The sequence below is a fragment of the Vigna umbellata genome, chromosome 2 (assembly GCF_029865625.1).
Source record: "Vigna umbellata cultivar VRB3 chromosome 2, Vumbellata_1.0, whole genome shotgun sequence".
NCBI lineage: Eukaryota > Viridiplantae > Streptophyta > Magnoliopsida > Fabales > Fabaceae > Vigna > Vigna umbellata.
Genome location: NC_142166.1, coordinates 10,352,696 through 10,372,586, shown reverse-complemented (window position 1 = coordinate 10,372,586; position 19,891 = coordinate 10,352,696). Strand labels below are relative to the sequence as shown.

The window sequence follows — 19,891 nt, the reverse complement described above, 5'->3', positions numbered from 1 at the left end:
TACGAAGGAAAAAAGCATCTACTTTACCAACTTAAAATAATAATATTTCAATATATTTCTTAATTTAAAATAATTGTTAATTAGATGTTTCATTTCAGGGTGTCGAACTCTTATTTTTGTTTTTTTATCTCATTTTTGTTTTTGATGTTACGTTGGATGATTTATTATTAAAATTCAGGGAATTATAGATATGTTAAGAAAATATGTATACTTAGTTAATAATTTAATTTATTTTATTATTTTGATTATAAGAAATTTATTTTAGAAAAAACAATTATATATCTTTTATGAAAAGAAATGCGATATATAAATCCGCGTGTTGAGAGAGATGAAGTATATATGGAGAAGAGGAGAAAAATCAAAGAGTTGCTCCATTAATCTCCAATCGTGGGGCAGTGATAAACTGAAAAACAATCTCTCAATTCTTTCTGTCTCCAAATGAAACCCTAATCAACTCGTTTTTCCGATCTCGATAGCGCGATTCTTCTACGCTCGTCTTCGCTCTTTAACTGTAAGTTCACTTTCCCAATTTCCTTCACTCCCTCTCGATCCATCATATCAGCTTCACGCATCTCTTCAATTTGTCATTTCAATTCACAATCTTTTGTTCTTCTTTCTATTTTCCCCAAAATTAATCTCGAATCTGACATATAAATCTCGGATTTTTCACTCCCTTCGGTACCCTATTTTTTTAGGTGCAAAGATCCGGTACGAGCGTTATCTTCACGATGGATGGGAACAAGGACGACGCGCTGAAATGTTTGAGAATCGGTAAAGAGGCGTTAGAAAACGGCGATCGTTCACGCGCGTTGAAGTTCGTGACGAAGGCGCGCCGCCTCGACCCCACGCTCCCCGTCGACGATCTACTGTCCACGATTGAGGCGGACACAGGGGATAAGTCTTCTGCCAAAGAGACCGCGGCGGAAGGTACCGTGCCCCCCGATCAGCCTTCTCTCCGGCGAAGGGCGGCCGCTACCTCGGCGGCCACGGCGGGGTCGTCATCCGCCTCGTCCTCTTCGGCCACGTATACCGAAGAGCAAGTTTCAATTATCAGAGAAATTAAGAGGAAGAAAAACTTTTATGAGATATTGGGAGTAGAGAAAAGTTGCACTGTTGAGGATGTGAGGAAATCTTATAGGAAACTGTCCCTTAAGGTTCATCCCGACAAGAACAAAGCCCCTGGCGCTGAGGAAGCATTCAAGGCTGTGTCAAAGGCGTTTCAGTGCCTTAGCAATGAAGAGAGTAGGAGAAAGTATGATGTTTCCGGTGAAGATGAATCGGTTTACGAGCAGCGTGCCGCGAGGCCAGCTGCTAGAGGTTATAATGGTTACTATGAGGCTGATGTTGATGCTGAGGAGATATTTAGGAACTTCTTCTTTGGAGGAATGGCTCCTGCAGCCAATTTTGGAGGATTCAGTTTTGGACCAGGTGGCTTCAACGGCTTCAATGGTCACAGGCCTGCTGAACACGCTTCTGGTGGTTTTAATGTTCGTGCTTTAATTCAGTTGTTGCCGGTGCTACTGATTTTGCTACTAAACTTTTTGCCTTCGTCGGATCCCTTGTACTCGCTGTCGAAGAGCTATCCTTATGAGCATCGTTTAACTACACCAAAGGGTGTTAACTATTATGTCAAGTCTACAAAGTTTGCTCAGGAGTATCCGCCTGAGAGCGAAGAACGAGCAACTCTTGAAGAAAGGGTGGAGAGGGATTACTTTAGCGTTCTTCGCCAGAATTGTCATTTTGAGTTGCAGCGCCGCCAATGGGGGTATATCCGGGAAACACCGCACTGCGATATGCTTCGGAAGTTTGAGTTGGCGAATTGATAAGTGGAATCATAATCCTTATTTTTATTATTGTCTTACCTTTTGATGTAGATGCAACAGCTATTACTTGTTTGTGATATTATAGAATGTACAATTTATTTTTTTCACTCTGATATCAGTGAAGCAAGTTCACAATAAGCCAGCTGCTTTGTTGGAATTGTTCTCTCAAATTTCATCAACTATCTCCCTGATGAATTTTTTGTTTACTTGCTAAAATTATTTATTACCTGAGGTATAGTATGAATGCATTGGATCAATTGTGTACTTACGTTTGTCAGTGTATTCCATGCTAAGCGGTACGCTGAGTGGTAGAGTAAATCTGTAAGTATTATTTTGCTATAATTCCTTGATTATTCGGTTGATTTTATTGCTGCTAAGTGACAACTTTTATATATTACGTTAATGCTTTAGCTCTAATACAGTAGAATGAATGGAAGAAGAGAATGGGGGCGAACAATAGATAAACATATGTCTGGAGATGGCAAAAAGAGGAAGGGAAAGATCGACAGGGATTAGCTTAACGCTTCCGTGATTTTACATCATCATCAAAAGGAATAGTGTTTAGAGGGTGCTAAACACTGGCTGAAGCGGGATTATGTGGAGTTATTGATGTCATCAATGAACATACACGTTGAAAGTCTATGCATTGAAGCGTGATTTTTGGCATAAACACCCAATTAACAAATGTCCCTTTTATTGTCTTGCCGTATGACTTGATCACTTGTCACTTTTCAATTTCTTTCTGCCTCCATGGGTAGACACCCCAAGGATTCTCACTTGTTTCAATTCCTAGTACGTTGAGTAGCTATCTAGCCTTCTTTGTTTTCTTGATACTTGATAAGTGGAAGCTCTTTGATTGAGGTAGCGGTGGAGGCATAGTTGGGTAGCTAAAAAGATTTGACAAAAGAGAGTCGAAGGTCTATGGCCATCAATAACCATCTGTGGTTGCAAGAATTTTAGTGATATGATCTATAGCTTATCTATCATCATGGATATAAAATTAAACGTTTCTTAGGGACTTGGTTTTCATTGAAACTATGCTATGTTCATCTGTGCTTATGCGATGGCCTGTGTGGGATGTACCTTGTTTGGGTCTGCATGATTGAGGAGAGCCAGAACTGCCCTTTTCAAATTCATCAGGCTCAGAAGATAATAGCCATTTTTTTCATTTTTTCTTTCCTTCTATGTCAATTTTTATGGCGGTTTGGCTGGCATTGCGACATTTGACTTCACATTTGGTGAAGAATATCATGTGTTTGTAATGTGTCCTGAGTTGTGACATAAGTATTTAAACCCGAATCATAAACCGTGGGGTCACTAGGGCTATCTTCTTATTCTCTCTCGACATTTTTCTAAGGATCAAAGTCTCATTATCACAACCGTAGGTATATCAATCGAGACCAACCAGGCTACAGGTAGCTCAGCACAGATTAAAATATACCCAATTTCTTAGTTTATTGGAAATTATTTCAATGAAAGTTTTAATTCCTGTCTTCTTATTTATAATTAAAGCTAATATTTAGAGAATTGGCCAAATGGCTTGTCAAGAGCCTATGCCTTAATTCATATTGACGTAGATTTGGTTTGATAAAAGATAAAATATTATTTTTAAAATGTATAAACTTACCGGCTTATCGTTTGTTTTAAAAGCTAAAAATTAAAGAATTATAACTTAGAATTAAGTTATATGTAAGTTAAAAATTAAAAAATTAAAGAAAATATAGCGTTTTATGCTAATTAATTTATGTATAACTTAAATAAATAAGTTAATATTTTTTTCTAGTAAATTTTTTTTATGAAGTTTGTTTTAATATTTTAATGCAAAATCCTTAATGATATATAAATAGAAAAATGTTATGAAGTGAGAAGTCATGACTGAGGCTTGATAAATCATACTTTAGGATGTTTCTTTATTAGGATGTTTCTTAAGGAATAGAAATTTTATATGAAATTGTATTTAATGTATTTTTACATTCATGCGTAAACATATGAAAACTTTAAGATAATGTTTTGATGTAAAGCTTCTCAACTAGCCAAAAAGCAGATTTGAAATGGTTCTTTTCTTAATTTCATATATAAAGAAATCTTCTAAGTTGAAGAAAGATAATAAAGTGATCGATAGTTGTTAAAATACTGTAAAATTTGTTGTCCAAAGATTTACAAAGATATTTTTCATGTTTGTTTAGTAAACTAGCCAAGTATTAAAACTCTATTAATGGGAAATCATGTTTCTCTACCTAGTGACACTTACAATTCTACTAGTCTCTCTCTTGCCGTCTGATGAGAAGTTGGCGAGTTTTCTAAGTATAGGGAAGGATTGCATTACTCTTGAAGCAGTTCTGTCTAACCTTTATATAATTAAGCTTCACCTGAATGCGCATGAGAGTGTAGAAGATGAATCATCTTCTAGGTTGATAGTCTTCAAGAAAGACAAAAAGGTGAAGAAGTTGAGGAAGATGAATGTTGATTTTACAAGTCTTCTTGGACTTCTATAGATAGAAATGAAGTCACCTGGAAACCACTAATGTTAATGCTCTACTTGTGATATACATTAAAAATTGCATGTAAAGATATTCAGAAGTTACCAATGCTAAGTTTAAAGGTCACATTTTGGTTAACTTAAAGAGAAAATTATATTTGTGAAGTTATTCTCAAATGCAGGGAATCCTAAAAGTTTATGTTGTGCAGTTCAGAGTTTCCTTGTATACATTTCACACAACTTTTGATGTATTATTAATAGTGTCATTATGTACTCAAATATGAATGGTCTTGCATACGCTTTTGTAAGCCAAAAGATGACAATAAATCATAGTTGTAACATTAATTTATTAATGGAACCTTTTGCCATTAGTAAAAAAAAAAAATTAGATGCAATTCAAGTTGGAATAAACCAACATAAATCATAGTGTAATATCCGTTTTATCCATACATATTTTCCCATTCCTTACTCTACCAAGTTCCCAAAATAAAACTTATTTTTTGAAGTATTTTAATTATTTTTGAGAAAGCATTTTGAAATACAATATATCTAGTCTATGAACTCTAAATGTGAACTTGAGTAAAAATTTTGGGATGTTAAACAAAGTAGTATTTACTATTATACTTTATTATTGATATAGAACTGTCTTGATCGTATCAAACATTTGTGAGAAGATTGCTATTAAAGTTCAAAGTGTTAAACATGAAGAAATAATACTATTAATTTTTAGCAGAGTTTATTGCACTATGTGATAATATGTGTAGCTTTGTAGCGGAAACCAAAACAAGGAAGAGTATGTAACTTTGAGGTATGTATATATTTGAAAAAGAAAAAAGATTATGATATTCTTATATAATTTATTTATACTCTGTTACACTCTTCGTCCTTAAAATCCATTTAAGCCATGTATCAAGAATTGCATCCTTATTCCTTCGTTGTTAAAACTAGCAGTCCCAGTGCCCCTAGCAGTATATACTGCAAGAAAGAATGCATTAATATTAAGCTGCTAATATTGACACACTATTGAACTGTAGTTCCAAAGAACAAACCTTGAGAACAGGAATATCAGACATTATTATTGTAGCCCAACCAACATAAGGCAAGAACCTGCAGAAAAGACACAAGTAATGAAGTGTGTAAACATAATTGACGAAATCATGTTTTGTTTATAATTTGAAAAATGATTTTGCAAATTTCTTCAAAGAAATGAAGAATAAAGACTCTTGATTTGAAAACAAATATTTTTAAACTCTTTCAATTTAATCCAAAAATGTACTTAGTCGGCTCAAAAGCAAATTCTCTTTGACGAGTTCAAAAAGGTGAAGCTTAGTCCTAAGGTAAAAGGATTTACCCTACAGCTCTTCCTATAATATGGTGTTTTTGTAACCACTTCTGGCCATAATTATACATAACCCTGTCATCGTCATCATTGTTGTCTCCTGAAATGCATATCAAAGAAATGTGAATGTTTTGAAACCAAAAAAGCTAATTCACAATAAATTTAGTACTAAAAGTAATAGCTTTATTGAACCGTGACCAAAATATATAATATGGATCATCTGCTGACAATTGGAAAATGACATGGACATATTATGTAGGCATCCATATCTATTGTATTGTACCTTTTGTTAGGATATAAGTTTCTTCAGAATTTTTACGTTCATGAACCTAAGAAAAATCAACAAATTGAGTGATATGTATCATAGTCATCAAATAGTATTCAAATTCTAAAAATAGAAGAAGCCAATAAATCCATTTTGTAAAATGAAAAAAATTCAGCAGTACAAACCAGCTAGCCTTTGATTCTAGAATTAGCATGGTTACCATGTTACGTAGTTCAAAGGACCTATTATCTATAACCTTTCACTATCACTATTCCTTTTTTCATATGCATTCCCCTGTGTTTCTGTTTATCTGTATTCTGCATAATGTCTATTTTCTTATTAAAAGATACACCGTTTATGATAGGCTTACGTTGGGTGAACTAAATAGAAATTAAAAGGTTGAGCAGAACAAAACTAAAGTTATACAAACCTCAATTACACGGTGAACAATTGGAATGTCTTTTCCCTGCACAATGTGTAGCCATTAGTCGTCAAAATGTATTGTTGAAGCGACATTAAATATAAATAAATCATTCAAGACTAGCATTATATTGCAAGAACATAACTGATGGCCAAAACTTGTCTTTCCTCTGTGTTTCTGTTTTTTTGACACAGATTTATTAATAACATTTTGATACTATAATAGTTATTTTTTCATTAGTTCATTATTTATTTAGTACTGACGTACTCTAAATTTAATAAAAAAATACTGTTAAAATATTATTAAAAAATGTTAATAAATTATTGTTTTATATAACAAATACATATCTAAGTGTCACTAGAAAAAATTAAGAACATTTTTTACCCTTTAGAGAACAAGGTGACAAGGATCCTATCCAATATTGCAATGCATGAAAGTCACTAGACTTGTTATGAGGCTAAGGGATTTGTTTGATGTTGAAAAAATTAAAAGGATGAGTGAAGATGAAACAAATTTAAGTATGAAAAAAAAATATAATTTTAAAATAGACGGGAGTCATTGTGATATTTCTAACTCGTTTATACTTATCTGTATATCTTTCTTCCCATGTCTTCTTTATTTCTCTTCAACCAAATCCTTCTAATTTTTATTTATTTCTCAAATATTTATGCTCTATCAGAGTATAAGAAATCTATATGTGCAGCGGTTAATATTAAGGAAAAGATAGACATGCAGATAGCATATTTCAAAAGAAACATAAATGTCTTATTTCGAGAATAGGTTGACGAGTATAATATTGATAGTTTGATCTACTCTCCATTAACGGGAACAGCATGAGATTTTGTTGAATAATTAAGTATTGAGAAGAAAAGAGAGTTAAGGTTATTTCTCTATCTCTCAAAAGGGTTAAATACGCTCTACGCAAGAAAATAGCACAGTTTTTGTTTGAACTTCTGTGTAAATCTTGTAAATTGTAGTTTCTAACTAGAAAAATAATGTGATCTAATCTATTGTGACACATTTTCAGTATCTAGAGAATGATTAAAATCTTAACATAAGATAAAGAATTAAACACTTTTTTATAAAAACTGAAATAATAAATAATATTCTTTTAACAAGACTAAAAGTATATTTGAGTTCAAATAACTGGATTTTCAGTAGCAGCTTCAACCTGACATTGGCTACTTGTGCAGTTATAATGGGAGTACTTTTCGGTTTTACCATTTTTCTATATCTTTTTTGATATTAAAGAAAGTTAAAACATATGAATAATTAAAAAAAAAACAGTAATATTTTCATGGGGTAAAAAACATGTTCTTGTCAAGACAAGTATAGTAGTAAGAAAAGACTGATGGTCAATGCCAAGAAACAGAAACTGATAGAATAATATAGGAAAGCATTTCAAAATCCACATCCAGTACAAAACAAAATAATAATAATAATAATAATAATAATAATAATAATAATAATATAATGGTACATACATCTAGACTGTAAACCACAATGTCTCCTGCACGAATGGGATCCTTGCTCATGTGCAAAAACAGAATGTCACCCTGTAAGAAAACCATTTAACCAAGCATCGCATAAGCTTGGGACAAAAGAAAAGGCAAATGACCATTTACATTATTATTGGCATATCTTGAAATAAACCAAAAATAAGATCTTTCATCACTAACTCAAACTACACTTACATTCCTGTTTTCCCCTCGATATACTCGTTGTTCAACAGAATTTTTATTACCATCTGTTTACGTATCTAAATAAAATAATTTGTTTTTCATCATATACCAAAATTCTTGTAGTTATATTTTCGTTAGACTTGGTCTTTTAAATGGTAATGATTTTAACATTGGAGTAAATATAATACTTTTATAATTTAAAAGGATAGTATGCAAAGTAAAACAATGTGTGTGTGAGTGTAAGGTTCTTGAAAGAAAAAGAAGATTTAGGCATAATCTAAAAATAGAGCGAGACACACTTACTCGTCGGAAACCAGGTTCCATGCTTCCGGAAATAACAACGACGACGGGCGATTCGCTGCCGGTAACACAGCTTAACCCTTTCCATATGACGAGCGCCGATGATACAATCAAACCTGAAAGCGATTGCAAGAGCGATAGAAATTAACGAGAATTAAGTGATTAATTTGCGTAGTAGTTGTTGAATGGGTGATTATGAAAGAAATGGGGGAAAAGGAGCATGGTACCGAGAGTGATGATCTGGTTGAATACTTCTCTGAATCGAATCGAATTGAAAGAGTGAAGAGTGTCTGCGACCCAACCCATTCTGTTATACGCTTCGCTCTTGCATGTCGAAACTTAAATCCACCATGTTTAAGCATTGACTTCGCTTTCATAGCTCTGAACGCACCACAATTCTAATTCAAAACACATATACGTGGTCTCTCCAATGTCTATGCGACACGTGTTGCTTCTGTACTGTTTGAAAAAAGGTCTCAATGCTATTAAATTAACGCTTTTTTTTTGTAGAATACGAAAGAAACAAAAACAATAAGAAAGTGTGTAAATGAAAAAAATAAAATTCATAACAAATATCTACGCTTCTATACTTAATATACATTTTGAAAAAATAAAAATAATAAATTTATAAATTATATGATGTGATAAGAAAATGTAAATGAAAAAATACTTAAAATATAATAAATGTAAAAAAGTAAAAATTTATATTATATTAAAAAATGATTAAATATGATTTTAGTGACAAAGTTAAAATTTGTATATCAAATTTGAATATATTTTGGTTTCTACTTTAAAAATTAAATAAATATATATTTTTAATTAAAAGTGTTTTAAATTGATATTTAAATTATAAAGTGAAATAATATAAACAATTTAAATATCAATTTGTCTGTGTAAGATCCTCTTGTAAGAAAATAAGAGATGAACATTATTTACATAAGTAGAATAAACATTTATAAGTATTCAATGTAATGTGAAATATTTCAAATTATGTGTGTCTTTGTCCAAACAAAAGCTTATAAAGCAAACAAGCATAAGTAAGATATTTTGTGTTTGTTTAACAGATGAAACATTTACGTTTGTGGAGATCTTATGCTTATAAAATTTTGTTTTATTCTTTGTACAAAAAGTCCTTAATCAAAATCAAATAAGGTTTATTGAACTTTGTTTTAACAAACTAAAACTTAATATTATTTGTTAAAACACAAATCTTATGACTTGTTAGCAATTATATAGATATAGAGATGTGTTTAATTATTTATGACATAGCATAGGCTGTCAATTCTTGTTCAAAGACTTTTAATATTAATGTTTAACTCCTTTCTATCCACTATCTTTCCCAAGGTTGTGATATGATTTAGTATATGAGTGAATCTTTTACGAACATCACATATTATCTCTTCTTGTAACATCTTCAATTTCACACTCTTGTATGAAAGTACTCTTCCTAATACTCTCGACCTCTTTCATGTCTTCATGAATAACTTCAAGTACTATTCACATTTTCTTGACACTCAAACATTAATATTCAATAGAATTCATAAATCATGAGGTAAATGAAATTATGTCATTTGCTCTTACATTATATCTAGCTTCATTGTTCTCATCACTTATTTAAAAATTAAAAAATCTTTACGAATCCACATATTTTCAACAATTTTAAAAGAAGTGAATAATCAGTTTACAATAACATTCCAAGCTTTTTGATTAAAGAAATATTTTCATGGAATTTTTTCAAAAGGAATACTTTTCTTCTATAAATAAAGGAGACTTATTATAATAACGACACTCTCAACAAAGATTTGATTTATTCCACTATAGTATGATATATTTTTTTGAAAAACTATCAAAACAACTAAGATGAGGTGGGGAGGGGATGAGGGAGGTGAATTGATGATTTAAAATTTCTTTGTTTATTAACAAACTTTGAAAAACTTCTTAAAATAATCAAATTAGAAAATGAGTTTTTTAGAAAAAAAAATATTTAAGAAATAGTAAAAGATAAGGAAAATAAAGATTATACAAATAATTTTAAATTAGTTTGAATCAATCTCATTCTTCATCCAACATCAATCTACCAACCTTAAAATGATTGTTTTCATCATGTAGTCACACAATATATAAACTAAAATCTTTTGAATAACCAATGAAAAATACCATCTATGCAAAAACCTACTCCACAACTTACATTTCACATGATGTAGTTAAAAATATATAAAACATACCTCACATAATGTAGCTAAAAATGTATAAAACTTTGGAAGAATTTCACCGTTGTGATGAATAGTCAAACATTAAGTTTAGAGATAAAAGAAACTATTTTCACCGCAATTTTAATTTTCTCAAAATATGTATAATAGTCATGGAGTTTTTCATGTATTGGATAGTTTCTTCAGACAGTATACCTTAAGACATGGAATTCAAAGATTATGTTTCAACACAGGAGGACAACACTCAAATCAATTTATTGAAATGAGTTCATAAAAAAATCAATTATGTTAAAAAATAATTAATAATTAATAATATTGTTATATATTGTCTTAGAAACAAAACTGAATAAGTTAATAGATTAGTTCTCAACTTAATTATTAACTGTGTAAATTAAAACATAGAATAATGAATTGTATTAAAAATAAAAGATAAAATGTACAAGAAAATTTTAAAATAAATTTTAATATAATAATTTAATATTAATTAAAAATAATCCGTTTGTAATTAAATACCACAATTTATATTAAGAGATAAAATTTAATATGTTGTTAAGATAATTTTGAATTCATTTAAGAATAAGGACAATTAAGTAAATTTCTTAATCGATTTTAGAAAGTTAGTTAAATAAATTCTTTAATTGGTTTTTTAATTTTTTTAATTTTAATTTTTTTAATAATAATAATAAGAGAGTTACTCCCTCCACCACCATGTACTACTTCCAGCACCTTTCTATTTCTCTTTTGTCCTTTGATAATATTTAAACGGATGTAAATATAGGTTGATTCTTAAACGGATGTCAACATCCGTGAACGGATATCGACATCCGTTGAAGGACAAACAGATATTGATATCCGTTTAAAAAAGAGTTTAGACGGAGCTTTGTATAATTAGAACTCTTCTGAATTTTTCTCCAACAATTCTTGATACCGAGTCCATCCAAAATAATCCTTGTAAGTGACACACATATACAAAGTTTGATGGCATGTAGGGTCACATAAACTGAATTTAGAATCTCCGTGCAACCTAAAATCAATTTGTATGTTTAACTTTTATCTGATCTAATTTTTAAAAGGTAAATGTTTTACAAGTTTATTTTGTTTGTGAAAAAAGTTTAGTTTTTTTCCCTCAAAGAATATAAAAAATCTATCTACAAGAAATTTGAGTTGAAAGTAAACAAAGGGAACAAAGAGGGTACCTTGGAAAGGAGGATTTTAGTTCCGGGTCACTTGTCATCATCAGCACCTAAAATGTGGGCATTGGATCAAATATATTGCATGTATGAGCTAGTTCCTAAGGCTTTATAAATCCATGATGCACCCTACAGAAGTTCATCCTATTTATTTAGCATTTACAACCAAAACTAAGAGAATCACTGTAAGAACCCCTATAACGGTCTGCGAAATTGAATACCTGAAAATAAACATTCAGATTGATTAATTAGACAATTAACATACAGAACACTTTAGCTAGCAAGAAATGAAAATGGAGGAACAATTTTTATATTTATTAATTACGTTTATGGCTGCTTGAAGCAATTTGGAGGAATACGCTGGATTTGAATCTCCGAATACTATCGAAGAAGCTGCCAGTGCAGCTGTTGTCTATGCTGTCTCTAGCGTTTTCAATCTGGTCTATCATTGAGCTTCCAAATTCAATCAAACAATGTTGCAATAAAGGCCATTAGCAACCCAAACTTAACGTTGTCTCCAGCATCATAATAGCCATCTACTAGGTTTACCTTAATTACAACATTAATCATGATTAAACTCTTAGTGAGCAAAACTATAAGACAGTTCAGTTCATCTGGAGTCACAGACATTTAAAATAGATAGATAGAAAGATAAAGANTAATCAATCGATTTTCTCCATCACAGTATTGCAATCAACATGTATCGGTCAATATATAGAGTACAAAAATTCATAACTCAAACTCGAGCATGAGCTAATCTCATGTGCAAAAGGGAAACTCATTTTTCTTGTGATACAAGGAATTTAATTAATTGAATTGCCTCCATTGCAGATTGGATGTAATAGATTGTAAGTGAGGGGTCACTTTTGTAGAGGTGAATAAACAAGACAAAAAAAATTATAATGCCACAGTACAAGAAAAAGAATGACATCAATTTTATAGCCTGTTCTAGGATTACAACAACAGGAGGTAGAAAAGCCTCTAGCTCAAACTACACCCTTAATTAGGCCATTATTCTGAAAAGAGTCTAAAATGAAATTTTAAGCAAACATAAACTACATGAATCAACGGATTCATGCTACAAACATGACATACAGAAACTAACAAGTGATTAAGTAAATCTCTCTCATCTACTTATTCTTGCATCCGGTAAGATAGGTCCGTGCAAGCAAGAAATACTTCTCTTTCTGTCTTTTGTACTCCTTGTATCGAAGGAAAAAGTAACCAAGATAATCAAATTCAATTGGGGACATCTTTGCCTGTTTATCATCAGAAACAATATCAACAAACAATAAAGGACGTCGTTCGACTAAGAAAGCATTGAGAATAAAAGAGGAAAATATACTACCTGAATCACACCCCACAATGCCCAGAAAACGTGAGAGGCAAGGGAAAATGTATTTGCCTCAACATACAAAGCTTCAAGATCTTTCTCGGACACCTGTATTATATTAAGTAAATGATGATCTTAAAGAAACACAGGAGATATCTATTATAGGACACGAAAATAAACTTATATTCATATTTCCAATAACTTATGTACCCTGAAGTGCAAGTGTCTTCATGCTACAATATTGCTATATATATGCAACAAGGCATACTGAGATAAGGCTATTTCAAGTTAAAGTCAAATTTGAATAAACTTCAAGGGTACGACAAAAGTGTGGATTTCGGGAAGATATTTAGGCAGTTTTATGTAACAAAGATCAGTCTTAGGCACACCAGCAAAAGGAAACATCACTCCAACAGGAAAGGCAACCTAATATAGTTGATACACCAAAGGGCTAGAGTGTCGAAGTGATTAAAGGCTAATGGAAAATAAGATGATCATGGCATAATTGATGGATTGTGTACATCTTATTTTTTAGATGATTGACAATCTGGAGACAGTGAAATAAAATACAAAAGAAATATTTAATCCCATTCAGTGTGATTGGTACCTCATGGGGTCTTTCAGGTTGTAAGTAATGCCTGAAGAAATGATATTGTTCATTTATATTTGGGTACCTGCATTATGAAAATGATGAACTGAAGTAACAAACAGAAACCTAATTAAAAGAGAGAAGCAAGGATAAAGAACTCACAAGTCGAAGTCACAATCAAAACCAGCATATTCTGCAAAGTGGTTTCCTATGTCATAGCCTCTATAGTTGTATGATGCATATTCATAATCAATGAAGTAAAGTTTATCTGGAGAAATGTCAGACTAAATTAAGAAAAAAAAAAGATGAAAACCTCATCAATTAATAAAAAAGCTGGTTATCTAAGCATCATCTCTTCACATGTGAATGTTAAAATATTTGTGAATTCCAGAGTTTGTTATAAACTGAGAATGAATAAATTCACATCAGAAATTCCTGTTAACAAGCAAACTAATTAAAAAAACAAACGCATTACTTATTCAAAAAAATACTCATTGTGTTGGTTTATGACTAATGTTGTGTACTTCTTCTGCTTTAATATAAATCCCGAATAATTAAAATTGGAGTTAGTATACTAAGCTCATGATCCAAACGGTGAGGTAATTTTGCACTCATTTAGCAACCATTGAAGAAAAACAGATATAACAATTTTTCTTGAACAAAACCATGCAACACCGCTACATTCTTAATTTTGATAATGTTTCCTAATCCGAAATAAGTAAATTGTACCAATGCTTGGCTCATGAGTATATCATACACACATTTTACGAAGAAAGATAAAGGAAATATTAATATAGAACTCTCAACTCTTGAGAGTGAGTTCATAGACATGGCGTGCATAGAATAGCAAGCACAATAAATAAGCTACTGTCTTTTCTACAATAAATAAATAAATACATTAACAAGTAGAAGCACAGGCATGCTTACAAGCGAGTTATTTAGATACCTTCTTCATGATTAATCATTATATTTCCAGAAAGCAAGTCGTTGTGAGCAAAAATTACAGGAGATTTGAGTAGATCACACAATCCCTGTCACAAAAAAAAAAAAGAAATATATATATATATATATATATATATATATATATATATATATAACCTAGTCAAGAGAAGAAATTATGACCATAAATAAAATGAACCAATGACTACAACTAATTTAGCCTTTTCAATAAAAAAAATAGTTTAATTAAGTTTTAAGTATCTCATAAATTTGGGTATTTTAAATTGAATCCTTATCAAAAAATTGTTTTATTGAGTGCTCAAATGTTTTCTTATTTTCGTTTAAATACCTCACCGTTTGATTTTTGCCATTTACGGTATGGTGTAACCGATACTTCTCATCTATAACTCACCGATCAACTCATTTTTTTCTCTCCAACTCGCTCCTTCCCTTTCCAATAGAGTTGATTGGCAAGTTGGAGATGGGAAGACGAAAGTAATGGCCATGTCATCCCGGCAAAATCAAACGGTAGGATACTAAGGTTAAAACGAAAAATATTTGATGCACTCAATAGAGCAAAAATTTTTAATAGGAACTTAATTGAAAAAATCCCTAATTTTTAATAAGGTTAAAACTTTATTAAGCCAAAAAATAATCTTCACAAGCACAAATGAGATGGAAAAGATTATGCCTGGAAACTTTGGCCCTTTCTTTGTTGGGCATGTCCTAATAAATATTTAGTAAAAGTGTTTGGACATTGACAGCAAAAAAGATGGTAGTCACCACTAAAAATATAAACTTAACTTTCAAATCTAGTTATTAGAGTTGGACTTCAAATATGTTGGTAATTTATATTCGTTTGACCCCTGCATTACAATCAAAGATAAAAACAAATATAACAGCTAAGAAACGTCGGAAAGAGCAAGTACCTTGAGCTCAACAATTTCATCATGAATTTCCTTGAATGAAATCGTTTCATAAGTCTTCTGGATTTCACTATCATCAAATTTAAGAACAGATGCTGGAAGAAAAAGTGGCTACTCAAATACTAATAACACCAATCTTTCAGGCATAAACATACAGAAGCCGTTGTCAAAAGCATATTGCATGAGGTTAATCTAGCTTGATGATAGTTTTAATATATTGAAGCAGTACATCATCACATAGGACTAAGAATACAGAATGAAAAGCGTAAGAAACTTTTAGGTAACAAAAAACACACCCTAAATAGATTGTATTTTTATAAATAATTCTATTAGTCCAAAAACAATGACAGATTTTTCACAAGACATAAATAACAGGTCATTCTGGTATTATAAGTTACTTTCAAAATATTCCCTAGCATGTGATCTTTAAAAAAAACAGTTGCTTTCAAAACTAAAAATCAGAGAATGGTGAAACTGAAAAGACTAAAAAGGGGAGTTCAAAACTTCAGAGAAGGAATGATAGAAATCAACAAATCAAATTGACTTCAAACAAAATTACAGAAGTAACTCATCAATTGAAATAGAATCGGACAGAGACCACACTAGAAGAAAGAAAAGATAATAGACCTTTCTCAAAGAACTTCCAAACATCATTCCATAATTGAGGTTCCTTTGAACCTGGAATTTCCACATAATGAAATCTTTTAAGTTGCTTAGCTATTTTAGCAGCAAGCTTTGGTTCCCGCATATCTGCCACGGAGAAAATATATTCACGAAGTCATTAAACCAGTGTAGCGGTAAACAAAGTATAATAACAGATAATTGAGAACTTCAGCTTAGAGCCTCCTCATGATCAAAAGTCAGCATCAAGTCTTAGGTTGGGTTAGGGAAGTACATAGTTGCTACATTTAAAGATAGTTGAACATTCATGAAGTTTTCCCATTTGTACCTGAAGGTGATAGAGTTTGAGCATTAATAAAAGATTGCACCATGCCATTCCCAAATATGCCGAGCCACTTAGCACCAAATCCTGCAGCTGTGATGAATTTGGTAGCCTAAACACCAAATTTTACACCAAACTTCAAGTAAAACCATTGAGTAAAATACAGATAAGCAACTAATTTAACAATTATAAACTAAAATCTTTTTTCACCATCAGAATTCATATCTTTCTCTGATCACAATCTACAACCGACATCCTCCGTGCACATCTAAGCAGGGATATAAATGAATAGTATACCTACAATTTCAACAAGTTTTCTCTTTCTTTTCTTATGGATTAATGAACAAAGTTTTGCAGCACATCATCTACAAGGGACTTGTGTTGATGTGGATTTCAACAGTTTTTGAAGTCGTGGTTTGCTTATCCCTTCCTAATAAGTATTATTTTAACTTTTAATTTGACCTTATCTCTGTGTCAGAATAAAAGAAAATGAAATCCATAATACATACTCAAGAAATTATATATTTATATTGAAAGACATTTTTAAATCCTACTCCCAAAAAGTATAAAAGCCATGCAACATCATCTAACATAGGAAACAAAAATTTGCATAAGATTATTTTAATTATTTTCTTATGCTGCTTCAGAAAGTGGAGAAAAATAATTCAACAATAATAAAGGAATAAATAATTGTATTACCAAATTTATCTCAACTGAAGATTAGTAAGCTCAAAATGAAAGCTAAAGTTTAACTTTACAATTAGAGGTGTCAATTTATCCCTGTGTGTGTCCAAGGGCCAGCTCACTATAATGATCCAATTTTTTGCCACCTAACGAGGAGTTTTTAAGCCCACTTAGTAAGGGGGTGGACCATGGCTTAAAGGCTTCCAGCCAACAAGTTATGTCTATATCAAAAGATGTTTTCCTCAGCTGATTACAAAAAAAATAAATAATTTCAACTCGACCGGACTAGAGTTCCTGAACTTGATCTCAAACAAAATAACTTTAACTCAGCCTCAACCTAAAATATCTTTAACTAAACCAAAGACATAGTACATTAGTTTAACCCCAATAAAGGTAATTTTTACTTGACCTCAATCTCGACTAGAGTATCTTGAACCCAACCCTTTGGGTATGTTCAACTCAACTTTGACCAAGATATTTCAATTCCATCTCTACTAAGGCATCTTCTCCATGGTCTCAGCCGTATATCAGCCTTAACCAAAGCATCTTTAGCTTGGCCATGGCTAGACCATTGTCAGTTCAACCTTGACCAAAGTATTTTTACCTTGGCCTCAATCACATTATTTTGAACTCTACCTCAACTAGACTAATTTCACACCAGCCTCTACCAGAGCATCTTCAACTCAATTTTAACTAGGGTATCTTCAACTCGACCGCGACCCAGGCATTTTCAGCTTGGCATTGCCGGAGATCAACTTCGGCTTGACATTAGCCAAAACATCTCCAGTCTGGGCCTACGTCAAAATTTTAAAATTAAGGCTCATGGGATGACCCAAACCCACATGGGTTGACCTGGTTTGACAAATCTACTTGCAATGGTAAATCGATGAAAATCTTAGCCCATCAACAAATAATAAAATATGATACAATCCTGGAAAGTATTACTGCAAGCTTGCCACAAGCATACGTACATTTCAGTTACCCCTAACTTTCAATTATTCATCAACCAGAGAACAACATTGCAGAAATAACAAGAAGATATAGACGGCTACATCAACACTAGATGACTGCAATATTTGACTCAAGAAAGGACGCACAAGCATTCAGTGACATGGCTAGTTTTGTATGTAATCATGCAGTAAAGTGTCTAACCTGCAATTCCCGCTGACGATCTATAATGTACTCAGTGTTGGGTCCATACAATCTGATGGTTATAATTTCCTCAATACAATTTTCTTGTTTAACTGAAACCTTGAGTACTGACAGACAATGACAAATGCATCAACCACATCAACAACAACACAATACTACGGATGAGCGACAAGCAATTAAACAACCAGATGAAAGTTTAGCTGACTCTATTTCTGGATTTGTGAAGTAAACCGTTCACCAGACATAGCCGTTCAGCATGTGAAAATCAATCTTGAGATGAACAAAAAATTTATTCTTTCTTCAAAAAAACAACATCAACAGAACAACTCACACAAATTTGTAATTCCCCCGGATATTTTCTCAATATCAAAGCAAGAATCATCCAAATCTGCCCACGCCTTGAACATGTCCTTGCACATATTTCTGCAAGAAACAAAACGAAAAAAAAAAAGAAAAAAAAAAGGGAAATGATGCAATTTCAAGAATACAGATGAAACTGATTTAGCAACATTTAATAACATAAATAAACAAAAAATCAACGGTTCAACATCGAAAGACGTATTCTATTATAGGCATCACACCCCACTCAACACCTAATCCAAAGAAATTGAACATTTCTAATTAATCTAGAACCACCAAACCCCAATTGATACGTCTTCCCAGCAAAACCTGACCCTCCCACTTTCCCACCTTTTCCCAGCAACCATACCAAGAAACAAAGAAACCCATGAAAGTTCAAACGAGAAGCGCGCGAAAAAGGAAAAATCAATACTTTATTCTTTATTTTTATTGAAAACAAAAGAAAAAAAAATGAGAATCACGTACAGGACGAGAGGTGTCATATGAGGAAGTTCGAGCGAAGGGTCGATGGCAAGCTGCGAGGGATGAATCTTCGAGACATAGTCGTGGCTAGCTTGCTCTGCAACTTCAACGGGGTTCCAGATCTTAACCTCTGCACCCATTGATTGAACCAAACGAGAAGAGAGAGAAAAAACAAATATCGAAGGAGGGCAAAAAAGAAGAACACGGTGATGGAAAATGATGTATGAAGAATATTTTGTTGTGTGGTGTTGCGTACGTTCAAATCAGAGGTGTCTCCTGCTATGGCGTTAAGAGGATTTTTTGTTGTCCCACTAAATAACGAAAATGGATTTTCTGCGATCTGAAAGAGGCGGTGCCGTTATAAATCTGACCGTTAATCCAAGTTTTTCTTTTCTTCGTGTAATAAAAAGATAGTTGAATGATTTCATTAATATGTGCTTTTTATATGTGTTTTAATTTGATTTTTATTTTAGAAAACTTAGTGCAACGTGGTCGTTTTTATTAGTATTATATTAATAATATTAAAAAGGTGTTATACTGCATGTGGTAGTACTATCTCTTTTACAACATGTGTGACAAATTTTTATTTTTAAAAACAAATTAAAAAAATCACGAATACATAACACATTTTTAACATTAGTATAGTATTATAGAAAAAGACCGGATTATATGAAATTATAAAAAAATAAAAACTAAATTAAAAAATATAAAAATAATCGATTTAAAAAAAATTAAATTAAAAAACATGATCAAAATTAAAGGATTTAAAATATTTATAGATAAGTTTAAGTTGG

General features: G+C 31.8%; 2 protein-coding genes and 1 pseudogene across 5 annotated transcripts; 1 reads left to right on the top strand and 2 right to left on the bottom strand.

Moving 5' to 3' along the window:
* Positions 1 to 323: 323 nt before the first annotated feature.
* On the top strand, positions 324 to 2,087 carry LOC124819924 (chaperone protein dnaJ 49 pseudogene; annotated as a pseudogene). The gene is made up of 2 exons (XR_015784116.1): positions 324 to 511; positions 696 to 2,087. The product of XR_015784116.1 is annotated as a chaperone protein dnaJ 49 pseudogene (transcript).
* A 2,911-nt stretch (positions 2,088 to 4,998) lies between these two features.
* LOC148203385 (uncharacterized) lies at positions 4,999 to 8,687 on the bottom strand. Of its 2 annotated transcripts, XM_088106083.1 has the most exons (8): positions 8,537 to 8,687; positions 8,313 to 8,425; positions 7,812 to 7,883; positions 6,337 to 6,372; positions 5,925 to 5,970; positions 5,654 to 5,741; positions 5,352 to 5,409; positions 4,999 to 5,277 (listed from the first exon to the last, which is right to left on the bottom strand). In XM_088106083.1, exons 1-8 carry the CDS (start codon positions 8,613 to 8,615, stop codon positions 5,227 to 5,229), a joined length of 543 nt encoding a protein of 180 aa, XP_087962209.1. In that variant the 5' UTR covers positions 8,616 to 8,687; the 3' UTR covers positions 4,999 to 5,226. The 2 variants fall into 2 exon arrangements, with proteins under 2 accessions (XP_087962209.1, XP_087962210.1); XM_088106084.1 differs by lacking the exon at positions 7,812 to 7,883.
* Positions 8,688 to 12,620: 3,933 nt separating this feature from the next.
* On the bottom strand, positions 12,621 to 19,465 carry LOC148203384 (putative ethanolamine kinase). Of its 2 annotated transcripts, XM_088106081.1 has the most exons (11): positions 19,101 to 19,463; positions 18,607 to 18,698; positions 18,276 to 18,382; positions 16,446 to 16,551; positions 16,124 to 16,246; positions 15,500 to 15,591; positions 14,578 to 14,662; positions 13,794 to 13,899; positions 13,650 to 13,716; positions 13,058 to 13,150; positions 12,621 to 12,968 (listed from the first exon to the last, which is right to left on the bottom strand). In XM_088106081.1, the coding sequence occupies exons 1-11, from the start codon at positions 19,235 to 19,237 to the stop codon at positions 12,840 to 12,842; spliced, it is 1,137 nt and encodes a 378-aa protein (XP_087962207.1). In that variant the 5' UTR covers positions 19,238 to 19,463; the 3' UTR covers positions 12,621 to 12,839. The 2 variants fall into 2 exon arrangements, with proteins under 2 accessions (XP_087962207.1, XP_087962208.1); XM_088106082.1 differs by lacking the exon at positions 18,276 to 18,382 and having other exon boundaries at positions 16,446 to 16,532; positions 19,101 to 19,465.
* Between the last annotated feature and the right edge of the window lie 426 nt (positions 19,466 to 19,891).